Source organism: Zonotrichia leucophrys, chromosome 14 (genome assembly GCF_028769735.1).
Source record: "Zonotrichia leucophrys gambelii isolate GWCS_2022_RI chromosome 14, RI_Zleu_2.0, whole genome shotgun sequence".
In the NCBI taxonomy this organism is placed as follows: domain Eukaryota; kingdom Metazoa; phylum Chordata; class Aves; order Passeriformes; family Passerellidae; genus Zonotrichia; species Zonotrichia leucophrys.
The window spans coordinates 5,423,917-5,438,663 of NC_088184.1; the positions used below are offsets into that span (position 1 = coordinate 5,423,917).

At 40.7% G+C, this 14,747-nt stretch overlaps 1 protein-coding gene across 2 annotated transcripts in view; it reads right to left on the bottom strand.

Moving 5' to 3' along the window:
• USP7 (ubiquitin specific peptidase 7) overlaps positions 1-14,747 on the bottom strand; it is a 70,839-nt gene that overhangs the window by 37,994 nt on the left and 18,098 nt on the right. Inside the window, exon 2 of one of the 2 annotated variants that reach the window (XM_064725694.1) lies at positions 2,185-2,289. In XM_064725694.1, coding sequence (XP_064581764.1) covers positions 2,185-2,289 — 105 coding nt within the window. Of the gene's footprint in view, positions 1-1,764; positions 1,783-2,184; positions 2,290-14,747 lie in introns of those variants that run through there. The other variant, XM_064725695.1, reaches the window with a different exon arrangement.

Sequence of the window (14,747 nt, forward strand, 5' to 3'; positions counted from 1 at the left end):
TACTGTTCACCTCTCTCACAGGAACCATTAAACTCATTAATTTCACTGAAGAGGTATCTAAATTCTCCTCATCCATTCTGTATCAGCTCAGATTGATGCCCCTTGAAAGGAAAACTGCGTATTTATCAGAGAAGCCCATATCTGCCCTTTTCCCTGTCTTTGTAATCTCTGAGCTGTCCATTACCCATGCACATCATACTGCAAACCAGGTTAGCAAGAGCACAAACAGCAAGAGAACAATTGCACTGATGTGTAAATAATGCAACAGCAAGCAATTAATCTGATTTACAAGACTTGGAAAAGAGGCACCATCCACTTACATGATGTAAGTCTTCAGGAATGTTTTTGCAACTCTTAACATTTTGCAATAACACTTTTCTCTATCTGTGTCAATGCACAGCTGTAGCAGCACCAACATGTAGCCAGACACTCCTTATTCAAATATAATGAGGAACTATTAAGAGTATTGCTTAATAATCACACTTGAAGCCTGAAGGGTGTCCCACTGCAGAGTGGGCCCAAGCTCCTGACCATGCTGGAAGTCCATAAAGGCATGAGAAGCTCTCACAAACTTCTGTCAAATGCCTTCAGATACTTTTTCTCCCTAGTGCAACACCTTTAATACCCAGTTCTGAGAGTCAAAGAGTTGGGAATTGATACAAACAGGTTCACAGCAGTTATTTGGCTAATGGGTCAATGTTATTCTGAATGAAGAGGTGAATATCTGATTGCTTGCCCTCAGCTATTTCTGCAGTTTAAGTCCCTATTTTGGCTAATTTGTGCAAGTATATACAGACCAACTAATGGATTTTTCTAATTCACCAATGTGTTATGCACTGGTTGTATCAACAGCAAACACTACCAGGCATTCTACATATAAACATCCCTACCAAGAACAGAGCTCAAACAGATCTGTTCTAGCCAGTTGGTGTCAACCCATGTAGCCTTCTCTTGCCACCCTCTAAATACCAGGGCCTGACAGACATTTAACATCTTTTAGAACAGCTTTTGATAAGAACAGACTCTGAGCAATAAATCAAAACCCTCTGAATGAGATTAGGTAACCCCAAAAATAAAATTCACAGGCTAAGCAGATTACATTTTTCTTTAATTGCAAGACTCTCATCATAGAAAACTTTATCTCTGCCAATGATACAGAGGTGATTCAAGCATGAGATGCTTTTGTTCTGAATTTAAACCCTATTCTCTTCATGGAACATTACTATTTTCTATAGTATTCTACATTCCTTGAACACATTAAAATAAGCACTTTTTTGACCTTTAACTTCAAACTCTGGTTTTTCTGAAAAAAATCACTCAATACTTTTGCACAAATCTAACTAAAAGTTTAAGCCTAGTCCTAAATGTACTCTCACAAGACAGCACAAAATATGGAACAAATCCCACTCATATGATGTTTCCCTTCTCCCAATACAATTTTACTTCATTCTTCAAAATGAGCAGTCCCTGCCCATATCCTTTCCCATGAAAAGAAATATCACTGCACATTTTCCTCACTAAACATAACAGATTTAGAAACCTGTTACCTTTCTTTAAATATACCCAGAGTTATAATTATTTGATCCTCAACAAACTGTACACCCTTATTTTCATTTAATGGACCAAGAAAAGGACTTCCAAAACACATGTTCCTTTTATTAACAGGACATTAATACATAATTTCTTTTGCTTTTGCAAGTAAAATTAGGTGTCAGAACTGAGAACAAAAGATGTTCATCAACAGAATAGTTACCACTGACTTACCACACAAAGACAAAACCAGATCACAGCTGCCACCTGACAAGAGAGCAGGACAGATAAGGATTCTAAACACCCTGAAGGAATTGCATAACTGATAAAATTACTATTCAGCAAAGCCCAGCTGCAGCACCTTTAAAGGGCTGTATCACAAAACAGAACAATGGACAGCAGCACTTTCAGCAATTTTTAAATGAGTACCTAGAAAGAGCACAAGAAAAAAATCCCAAGCCTTCAGAAGTCTAATCTTATTGTACAGCTATGTCAAAAGGATGCCTACACAGAAAACCAGCAGCCATAACTACAGAGGGATTCATTTTTTTAATGAGCTGCAGATCACAGGACACAGGTAAGAGATGGACTACTTTCTCTCAAAATCATAAAACTAATGAAGCCAAACAATGTGTTTATCAAATATTTACTTACCATCTTCCATGTCTTCCTCAGTGTTGTTATGTCCATCAGCCATCGCTACATTCCCATTAATGACAGGATTTTGAGTAATTCTTGGAGGATCATCTGTATCTCCAGCTAAGACAGAAAAAAAGTATGTAAACACATAATTAATAATTAGAAGTTAACTTTTTTGTCTCAGGTAGTGTTTATGAGACAGATGAATAGTATACACTTGCACAGAACAGAATTTATTTAAGTTATTGCTCAAAAGTTGTACTGGTATGTGTCTTAAAAAAATCCCCATATAGGTGAATATTTATGGATGAAGAAAAAAGTCCACATTAATGTGGAATACAGACACAAAGAACATAAATCAACTTTTAAGTTTCCAGATTGCCTTGCAATCAGTACCTCATAATCAAGTCTCATTAAATAAGAACTTTGTATTTACTTTCTCTTGCATTCTTAGAATGCAAGAAATTTTTACATGAGTTCAAGTTTCTAATAGCAGACTTTCTAAACTAACAAGTTACTTTAAGACTTCTTCAGCGTTACTGTTTTTGTAAGAAAAAAACTGAACCTCTAATCAGATATAATGGTAAGATTTAAATCTTACTTGGAGAAAATTGGAAAGGAAATCTTTTAGGATTAAGGAACATTTTAGACATAACATTTTCCAGTTTCTAGCCATCACTGCCATTAAGTTTTGCTCCAGTGACCATTACATATGTAAATGCCACTAAACCAAGAGATATGAGACAACTTGATGAACTGGAACCCCACTATTTCTAAGTTGCATTGCACCTTCCTGATTCCTCCAACAACTGAACAACATCTCCTTCCAGTGCTTCCACACCAAAAGTCAGTGGACAGTTTCAGCATGACTCCAGAAAAGTGGGTTTGTTCTTGGATAAACTAAACTGGCTTGTATCATCAAACTGTAAAACCTATAAGCCCTTGCAACCATCTCAAGGACAAGCACTGCTTAAAAGACACTAATTTAAAAGGTCTGATGAGTTTCTCATTGCTGTACAAGTCATGCTATTAACTTATATATTCCACTACCCCTCAAAAACCTCAAGGTCACTGATTTGTGTAACCAGGAGGAGTTTTATACCAAAAAGCTCCACACAATATCAGTCAGTAACACGAGTTACTGACCATGTGCACTGCTGGGGATGCAGGCAAGCAGTGCCAGAGGATGGAAACCGTTCCCAAGGGACAGGGCACGATCCCAGCCCCAGCACAGCAGCCCGGCCGTGCCCTTGCCCGTCAGCACCCTGGACAGAGCTGGCCCCGCCATGGCCCTGCCGAGCTCCGGGCGGCTCCGGCTCCTCACGGGCACGCACGGATGGGATGGGATGGGATGGATCCCCACAGACCGGGGTGCCTACAGACCGGGGGGCCCAGCTGTTTGCAAGAACTGCCAGCTAGCCCCGACACTGCCTTCTACCAGACAGCAGCTGAGTGTCTCCTGGGAAAAACAAACACAAGCGACAACAGGAATCGCTGTGTGATTGTCTCCAAGTCTTTGAAAAGCCAGCGAGCTCCCACCGAAGGCAGGATAAGGCACGGGAGAAGTGCAGCAGGAGCTCCGGAGCGCTCCCTCTCCTCAGAGCACACCCCGCTTCTGCAGCCTCATTCCAATTCACAGCACACACGGAGATACTTTCACACCCAGCACTTCTATAGCGATTGTTTACTCTCGCAGTAAATCCGCACAAGTAGTAACCTCTGCCCTCAGCACGACAGAAACAGCTCAGGTTAGAGACTTACTCCTGGATTAGGGCTACGCTGGATCACAACTTAATGCTCACCCACGGCTTCTGGACACTATTAGGGTGCAGCAGATCTCACTGAGGTACCAGTGAAAAGGTGTGCTGTGAAACACACACTGCAGCACTAACACATGCACTTTCCTAAATTCTCAGCTTTAGAACAAAAGCAAAATCAAGCATGATTTGAAGTTTTGACTGTAAGAAAAAGGTTTGCAGAAGACTGGCTCGGGTGTGGCAGAGCCTCAGGGCCCCCTCAGCAGCAATCGGCACTGGCAACGCTGCAGCAGAACAACAAGGTAAAGATTTACTACAACAAAATTATGGGGGGACAGATTTGAACTCCTGCAACTTAAAGAGCAGGAAAAATGACAAAAATTAAGTGTGAGAAGGAAAGACCTCCAATTTCATTTCAACATCCTGCCTTCCCCCCTGCTTTTTTAACCTTTTGACAGCACGTGCTAGTCTAAACAGAAAGCTGTCCTCTGGGTCACTGCATTCTAGAAGCATACAGCATGTTCTCAGAATGCAACAATTGTTGATACTAAATTAATACTAACTTTTTTTAAATTATTTTTCTTCCTGAAGTTATCATCAGTGCAACTTAGGATCTGGAAACAAACTGAAGCAAACACCTTAGGAATAGTTCTGTTCTTCACTAAAAGCATAACCGATATTATCTTTAAAGAGGGAATTTAAATATTGACACCATGTCATGGGGAAGAACTGATCTTTATTAAGAAAATAAAAAGCTTTCTATGAGATACTGCTCTACATTCTCTGAAAGTATGAGTTAGAGATCACAGCAACAGCAATCAACTTAAACAGAGACAGCTTCTGAGATACTGTTTAGTGATAAGACAAATGAGCCATGATGAATGCCCCTGCTGCTTCTTCTGACATAGATGGACTCAAAGTTTGTGATACAGCTTTCAGATATGGAAACCAGATAACACCAATCAATGTTTCTGGCTACTGTGAACAAAGGAAATGTTTTAGCTGCTAATAAAAGTCAACTAATCCTTTACACCAACAATACACAACCCCTCTTCAACAGGTGTACTAGCAAGCAGTATAACAAAATACATTTTCTAGTAGAGCATTGAAAACCTGTAATTTGTGTTTTTCTCTCTTGTCTTCAAGAGCTCATAGGAAAGAAAATCATACCAAGGTTTAATTAAGAAACATGTTTTCCTTTGCCTCAAGCAGAGGCAATGCCAAAGACTTATTCAAATTATAGACTACAGGATTAAGAAAAAGAAAAAATACCTGTCCACACTGGCCAGGAAAACCTTCCTACCAAACATACTACTTAATACAGTGCTGTCTTTAATGCAGCTTAAACCAGTGTGTCAGCATCACTCCACTCATGTCATCTGTCCATTCCCACATCAGAATACCCAGTTTTAATGACAGCCCTGAATAAATTTGAGATGCAGTCTACAAATCAACTAAAAGTTAACATAAACCATATAAATTAAGGAAGTATCACAACAAAGTGACTTTAGGATTAGGAAATGTTTTTAACTCTTTAAATATATTACTGCAGTATTCAATGAATATAGCTTTCAATAGCAAAATTGTAGACACTAAAAAACTGTTTTGTAAGCATTTATTTTTCACCTCCTCAAAATGCAACATATAAACCTCTGTAGATATTCTTTTGTTACAAAAAGGAATGCAAGGCAACATGAAAAATAGTGTTGACAATTTCTTCTGAAACATTAAACATCACATACTTTTTTCTCTCTGCCCATGGCACTGTGTTACAAATGAAAAATACACCTTGAAGAGTTTACAGGGGTCTCTGAGTTTGGAGGCTAAGACAACTTCCAAGAAGAGACATTTCAGATATTAGTGAGTTTGTGCACAAAAAAGAGCTTTCACTTAGTTACTGAAATATCATGAATGCTGAAATAAGTCTAAATTCTGAGATGTTTAATAAGTCTAAACACTGGAACAAAACTGGAGCGTGACACCAGAGTCTGGGAAGCTGATAAGAAATGTCACTCATCTTACACAAACAAATTACTGGATTATATATAAGTGACTCTGCAGGTGCACACTTCTCTCTCCTCATTGACTAAGTCTGTTACTGAAGTGCTGAGATGAAAGCCTGAAAGCAAAATGGTTGTGGCAATTGCTGCAGGGGAAAGAGGGAGAGAGAAGGGAAAAACACATCTATAAACTTGCCCTATATGACAGACCCTACAGAAAGTATATATGAAAAAAAATCTGCTTGTTATGGACTATGAGATCAGTATTATCATATTCAAATACTCACACTATTAAGCAATCAGAATTAAAAGAGCATTGCTGATTTTTTTAAAAAAACCTATTGTATTAAAAAAAAGCTTTTCTGATGGATTCAGACTGTTTAATAATAGGGACTCAAGTGTCACAGCAAGACACATTGCTCTGTTGTTCTGCTATTCACAACAATTCAAATCTACAAGGAAGGAATCTCAGTTTGCCATATTTTTTTCCTACTGATGAGAAAGGGGAAAAAAAATTGTCAAGTTCAGGTGGCTTCTGGCATAACTTAAATGCAGCTGTAGGAGAGGAGCAGAGCAGAGTGCTCTGTCCCCAAGCTGCAGGACACATTGCTCAGCACAAACACGCGTTTGCAGTCACGTGTGGCCAAAAGCTACAGAATGACTGCACAAGCACAGCGATTCCACTACAGCAGGAACCGCCTCTGTTGAACCACGATCACAGCGAGCTGTAACTTCACTAAGCTCTCAGTCATGACTCACAGCACTGCCATAGTCAAAGTCTGAAAGCTTATCCATAACGTTTGTCATTAGCTTTGGGAGCTGGCGGCCACAGAGGAGAAACTGAAGCAGTCTCGGCAGCAGGTTATGAAACATTTGTTTCCTTTTGAGGTTAAGGAGACCACAGCGGAGGAGTAATGGTGATACAAAGCCTTGGTTACAGTTATCACACACATCCGCCTCCCGCTGGAAATCGCTGGCACCCAGGGTTTTACAGCCCCTGCACAGCTCTCCGTGCAGCAGCGCCACTGCAACCCCAGAATGAGCAGGGAGCTGCACCAAGGGCAGCATCAGCAGCCTGAAGGGAGTCAGTCACTCACTGCTGGCAGCATCTTGGAGAATACCATGAATTTTCACATCCAGGGTCTTGCTTTTAGTGGGGGAAAGCAGAAAACAACACAACTTTCTCCTCTTCTGCTGGACTAAGTGGACATTCCAGAAACAAAGCCTTCATTAAAGTTTTAAAAGGGCATTTTTCTTTTTAAATACAACACTATAAGCAGATATAAGGGGGGGTGCATGAATTCCAGTGGATGAGTGAAGCTGCCATAAACACTGGGAAAAGAACTTACTGAGCAAAAATATCAGGTGGCAGGAGATAAGAATAAAGTCAGAGAATGCAAATGAGCAAAATCCATGCTGTAGCAGTCAACCTACATCAAGATCAAGGATATCCACTGCATGCTCAACACACAGCCCAGGTCTAGCTTTGCATCTCAGTGTCAGAACCCAAAGCTGTCACACGCCCTCAGGGCAGCCCAGCAGAGCCATGGCCCTCTGCACTCACTACAGAACATCTACTGAGGAACAAACCATAATCTCTTCAAAAGTTTTTAACAATTATTATTTTAAAATGTAGCAATATTTTAAATAAATCAATATCTAAAGGTTTATTTTGGTGCTTAGTTTAAAATACCAGCCTGACATGGATAATAGCACACACAAAAAAAAAAAAATTAAGAAATCGTCCCTACCAGAAATCATAATGAATAAACATTCTGTGATTTCAAGTGCTATAATAAATATCACCTCTTCAATCACCAAATTGATCCTTGCTATTGTAGCTATTGGGCAGCATATCAAAATACATAACTGAGAAATTTCTAAAGCAAGCAGTAAATGCCACACTTTCCAAAGCAGTTACCAAACTGTAGTGGTGCAAAAAGGACACTCAAGAGACTCAAACAGAAAGCAAGAAAATTGCTTCTTCAAAGCAAACAAGAAAGTTTAAAAATATGAAAAAGATGATGAACAAATACCTGCCTTGAGAACCTCACTACCTTCTCCTGGCTGCCTTGAGCTGGCAGTAACAATGCCAAGAGGTGACTCCAGCACTCTGGACACAGACTGCCCAGGCCATGCTCTAAGGGGCTGCAGGACTCCTGTGGAATTGGCTTCCATGTGGCTGGAACAGCTCACAGGAAAACTTCTGGGCTCCAGCAGCTTGCTTCTCCCAAAGTCTGGAAACCACTGCTCTGAAAGCCAGATGAACAGAGTGGCTCCCAGGAGGGCAGGGTTTAAAAAGAACAATCAAAAACCAAACAAACAAAAAACCAAATAGCCAGGCCAAAAAATAAAACCAAAACAACCACACATACCAAAATAAGCCAAACAAGCTCCCAGCTCCATGATCTGAATGGAATTCATTTACAGCAGTCAATCTTTGAACTACTAGAAGTGTTCTGTGCAAAAATTTCCCCTCACTTGCTCTGAAAGAACTCAGCTTTTCCAAAGTAAGAGAAACTATTTGGCCTCTAATCCCTACCTGCAGTTAGAATACAAACACCACTTATTGCACAAAGGGACTCAAGAGAAAAGGAATTAAATGAAAAGTATTCCACAGTTTCATCTTTATAAGACAGTCCTAGGTTGCTATAATGAAAAATCTGAAGAGGAATCGAGCAATTTCTGTACTGTGGCTCCCTTTCAAAAGGCATAAGAAATAAAGCAATTTACCTGAAACATTTCAAATGTATCAAACAGTAACAAAGACTGAGACTAGTTTGGCCAGAAGAATGGGAAGAGGGAAAAGGGAAGTACAGAAACCCCCATGATCCTATGGATCAAGATGTAGATAACTGCTGTCATGGATGTTTCCATTACTTGTAAATATTATTTATCATTTGTCTTAGTTAAAAGTTAATTCTCCCATTAGCAAAGCTGGGGAAAATTTGCTTTGGTTTCATTTATCATTTTTCTTTTTTCGTGGTCCTTTACTTGATCCAGTCAAAAGGTGCATCTAGAAATGTATGTACCTTAACAAGAAAGTTATGAAGGACAATGACCAAGTCTTAAGGGGAAAAAGCTTCTAGAGAAGTATCAGGAGGCAGAGCCAGGCTTACAGAATAAGGGAAAGAGGTATTAGGGGCATAGGAAGTGAGGGGACTTCCAGCTAAGAAAATAAGGTTTAAAGATCTTCAATCCTTTCAAAATTTGCTCTGTTACATTTAGAAAGAAAGGAGAAAAGACATTTATTTACTAAAGAGCAAGTAGTCAACATTACATCTTAGAAAAAAAAAACAAACCAAAACAAAAATGAAGCAGTATTATACGGAAGTCTCTTGCTCTCTAATTGTCATCTGAAACAAGTAATTATTGCATTATTGACTGGGAATTGCAAGTCTCCCACAGAAGATGATGTTACACAAGACAGCAAATGAAGAGCTGGGATGGGACAGCTTCCTGGAAGCAGACTCATCTCTGCCATGCCCACAGAATATGTAGCAATGACTAGACAGACAGTAACAACACTGCAGCCACCATTTATTATTACACTGATCAATCACTATGCTGCTCCTGCCTTGCATTCCCAGCACTGGGTCTGCCTGGCCAAAGAGGACATTTGGACAAAGCACAGGATGGTCAGACTGGTTTCTAACTGTGCCAATGTATCTAATGGATGAGAACAAAATTGTATTAATAGAGTACATGATTATTCTATTCTTAGATAAAACAAAGCAGTTACATTCTAAGAAGCCCCTGAACACCATGCATGAACAATACCAGTCTGTAAGGTAAATAGTATCAGAAGCTTCATCCCACTGATACTGTTATCTTCATGGGAAAATAAATGGGAGGTACAATGTAACTTTGTGGACAGAAAAATAGCTGAGAACAAATAGCCTATGCAGAACGTGCTCTATAACTAAGCAGTTTGCTGCAGCAACCTATTTATCTGCTGATCTTCAAAGACAGGAGCAGTCTGATGGCACTTTACAAAACAAAACTCTTAAAATCCTTAAAAATGTGATTAACTTGCCACTGACACATGAAAAGCATTTAAGGTATTATCAATACAACTCCTCAGTGGACTTTAGGCTGCCATTGAAGAAGTCACCCCAAAAATTTACTGATACCAAGAGTGACTAAATTACCTGCTTTCAGCAGTTTAACCCTTTGCTTTATGAATAATTCAGTGTCAGATGAAAGACTGCATGAACTAGAGTTCAGTTTGGACACTAACAACACACCCATAATTATCCAACAAAATTACAACTTGATGCTCTTGGTGAAGAGTGTGCATAGGCAGCCTTCACATTTCAAGGGATCTTTCAAAAGCTTTTCAAGCCCCAGGTGCTTAATAACTGGGGTAGACAGCAGCACTGGCATGAGCTTTTCTTCAGTACAGTAAAATTATTTAACAGAAGATACCAACCTGCCTGTCTCATTATCCTGGCTTTATGCATTGCACAGTGTCACAACCTCTTGGCAGTCATCAGGGCAAGAGAAGGCCTGCTGAAAAATCTTTCACAGTTCCTTTTCTTAGTCTGAAGAGCTTTTTTAGCTTAGGCTATGCTTCTAGAAAACTATCAGATCAGGAAGAAAGGCAGGAAGACTGCTTCTGGTTACCCTGTAATACTCGAAAACCAGTAACTAGAACAGTTGACAAGATAAATTATTTTCCCCCATGATCAGGAAAGGCCAAAACATCAGAAGTGTCATGAGCTATTATTGCAGCAGCTCCTGGACTTGCACTACCTTCTCCTGGCTGTATCTAGAGCAGCAAGGCTACAGCAGCAGCTTCCCAACTCGTCAGGTCTTGTCTCTGCACATTCCAGGGATGGCAGTGTGATTACATCTCTGCTGGGCTCGGGCACTCGGTCCCAACCTACGGAACACACCCTGAACAATGTGTTTTTCCAGTATCACACCCCTGCTCGTGTTTTACTGCTCTGCTAAGTAATAGCCTTCTCCACTGCAACAACAGAGGCTGCCATCTGTGGCATCACTAGAGAGGCTGCAAATCCACTCACAGAAAAAATGAAGTTCTGAAAGAGGGAAGAAAAGGATGCAGCCTCAGCTGGAGCCAGGGCAGTCCAAGAGCCACAGAGTATTTACATTTGTGTGGCACTATACCCATCATGCTACAGTGCTGTGGACATGTTCTTGGTGTGGTAAAGACAGATAATTAAAAAGCAATTAAAATGGGTATATTTGGATAATAATATAAGCATGTTATGTAATTAATGATTGTGCTCCCATTAGCACCTCCCTCTTCCCTTGTGAAGTCCAGAAAAGCACACACCACCGCCTGGACCAGCACGATTTTTATTACTCAGATACATAAACTTTTCAGAACTCACTTCCATATAATTTTGGATGAGTGCAACCCACAGTCTCAGAGAGTCTTGGGGTGCACATCTATTTAATTAGATACAATAACTGAACACTCACCATATGCTTAAGCAGCAAAAAGGCATTGCACATTTACCAGTAGCACAAAACATTGCCTTACATGGGTATGATCACACACACCACTTGCCCAAACCAGCTCTGAAGGTACACTGCTTCTGCGCAGTAACTCTGCTACAGACTCAAAATATTATTCATCACAATTCAGATTCTGTAACTCTGTTGTGAGACCAGATTCATCCTTACAGCAAATGTTAATTGCACTGCTCACTCCTGAACTCAGCCTTGGAGCACGCTGAGTTTTGCTCACACTAGCAGTAGTACAGGAAGGCAGCTTGACTGTATTTTCCTAATAGTGATGTGACTTTTTAAATTGTTGAAACACTGCTGATCTGTCCGAGTTGGAGTTTAAAAGCAAAATGAATTTCCTAGTAGAGAACAACAGTGGATAACAATATGGATTTGCACTGGAATTAATTTTATAGGCACTAGGAGCAAAATATATAAATCACCTACTTTAGCCCCATCTTTTAATTTCTCTTTTAACAGAAAAGATCACTCCAAGCCACAGGAACTGTGCAATGTGCCCAAACCCCTCACATTTAGGGATCTAATACCTCCAGCACTTCTTCCTGTTATTTTCAGTAATGCTTTTAAAGGTCTTCCTTTATTACTGGAGATTTGCTAACACTGATCTTGTTTTCCTCTTCTTCCTTATGCTCCCAGCTGTGCAGAGAAGTGGATCAATACATAAGGTATTCCAGGCTCAAGGAATCTGACTCAGTGGCTGCAGACAGCTGGTAGTTCTAGACTAGGCTTTGCTGAGAAGAGGGAAAGGCAAATCACAATCAGGAAAATAACATTAAAAACTAAATAAAACTGTGAAGAAACAGGCAAGCACAGGTAATCATATTTCCATCTCACCTGACTACACAAACAAGCTTAAATCCAGGCTTCTTTGCTGCATAGTAAAGGAGTCAGCATCAAATACACTCACAAGAAAGTATTCCTTTGAGGGTAACTATGGAATGTGTTTCAGAGGTGGCTGTTACAGCAAAGCAGCCTGAAATCCCAGGCCAAAGCATCTCCAAAGTTCATCAGTTAGTCCCATGGTGAATCCAGAAAAATGCAAACATCAGGTCCTTATGAAGACACAAGGACTGGTATCTCTGCCATGCCATGGATGTGCACACTGCCCAGCTGGGATGCACAACTGGAGATCTCAGTAGCACAGTACCTGATTAGGTTTTCCTTGAGGTGGTGGCTTCTGCAACCAAGAGCCACTACAGGATGTGCTTAGCACAGTGCACTGAGTACTAGAGCAATCTGAAATGCAACATGGAAGTAGAAAGGTACTGTTTATACAGAAGAACTGCAAATCAAGACTGTCACGTGTGCTGGTTTGGCTTCTTCATGAGTAGAGGGGGATATGGGATTTTCTACTACTTAGAATACACAAGGGACTTCATACTAAATTACCAGAATGCAAGTTTAAAGAAATGAAGTCTGCTCTCCAGCCTTTTAGCACATCTTTCCTCAGTTATCCAGGACCCTTCCTAGTCTACTCAGATAATAGCTCTAAACAGCCACTTGATACCTTGTACCATCTTTATTTTCCTTGTTGTAACTTCCTTACTTGCCCTACATCTTTTCAAGATGGAGGAGGGAAGCAAGCTGTTAACCAGGCTGCACTCAGTGCTCAAAATGCAGCAGCACAGTGAACTTCCACAAAGCTTTTATTATTCCCAGTTCACTTCCAAAGGCAGTGCAGTGAATGGAAGAAGATTCTATGAGAAGCAGTGAAAAGGTACAGAGGCAGTGTGGCCAGGCTCAGACACCCTCGGGGTGTGCACAGCACAGAGGGAACTCCCCATCCCTCCCTGCACTCATGGTTAACATCAGCCTCTGCCACTCACACACCAGGTTAAACCATTTTTGCTCAATCCAGGAGGGGTAATCTTACACAAATATTCAGGGTTTCCATAAGGAACTTTAGAACATTCATACAAAAAACCTATTACTAGCCTGAAGTATTAAAAACCCCAAAATTCTTGACTGAACAGTTTTGCGGAATCTATAAAACTTTACTGTAGAAAAGCAATGCCTATTGCCAAAGTGTTTGGCATTTTCATTCAGAACAAAGACCAGGCCCAAGTCATGGTTCTCCTCCACTTCAGGAAAAGCATTCCCAGTTGTGGAGGAGCCTGCAGGCAGCGTGGGGCTGGGAGCAGGATCAGCCCCACAGCCAGGTGTGTTTCCCCCTGCTTTGAGCAGGGAACTGCTCCCAGCAGCTGAGCTCTGAAGAAGCACCTCGGCAGTGAAGTGCAGAGCTGAACCAATTAGTGTGGGGTGCCCGGCGCTGATAAATCCTAACCTCACATCAGGGTCGCTTTTACAAGTGTAGATTAACCGTGGGGAAAACGCCAACAACAATTAAACCATTCAAGGCTGAGGTTTGAGGTGGCTTTGTTAAGTCCTTTATGTGAGCTGATACACAAGCACACGTGCACAGCCTGGTAACAGGAGCATTTACTGCTTCCTGCCAGCCTTACAGGGAGCACTGCTGACAAAATCATTCTTTTCCACTGAAATTCTGATTTCACTGTTTAATAACAGATACATTTCAAGTATAATAGTAAAGCATGACTTTAGGAGATTCCTACTACAAAAAAAAATCTACACTTTAGGTTAATTTTAACGTTTGTTTTCAATGTAATTAACAAGAAGTAATTACGCTCTCATCTAAAATTAACAACTGCAAAATAAGCAAAACAAAAAATGTTCTTTTTTTCAAATGAGATGATCTAGAAAAGAAGTTGTTTTCTTGTTCTCTAAAACTTAGATTTCAGAGCTCTATTCTCCACTAGTTTCCCAAATTGCTAAAAGCCATGTTCCCCAGGAGCTTTTGAGGTCGCTCCTTAACAAGCTCGATTTTCCAGCCTCGCCTGTTAATGCTGTGCCATATCCCACAAAAGCTCCCTGACCAAAGAGGACAAACACAGAATGACTGTGCACGGAAGGGGTGCCCAGCTGGGATGGGAGATTTGTGGTGTCCCTGCCTTGAGCACAAAAAGGGCTCAGGGCTGGTGCCCCAGGGAGCAGAGACACTGTGTGTTTGCCCCATCCTGCTCCCATCTGGAAATCCCTTTCCCTCCATCTGTGTCCCCGTTTTGACTGGAGTCTCCATGAAGATTTTTGGGGTCCAGACACTCCCAAGAAACCTCAACTATTAAACTTCTGGCCAGCCTTAATCTACTGAATTATCTGCCAGGTGGCTGCTTTCTTCTACTTTGTAGCATGAACACTAGCAATCATTAAAACAATTTTAGAAGCCTTAACAGAGCACTGATGCAAGAGTTTTCCTCAGTCTCTAACACAGAGCCATTAAATCCCAAAGCAGTTTACACTTTCT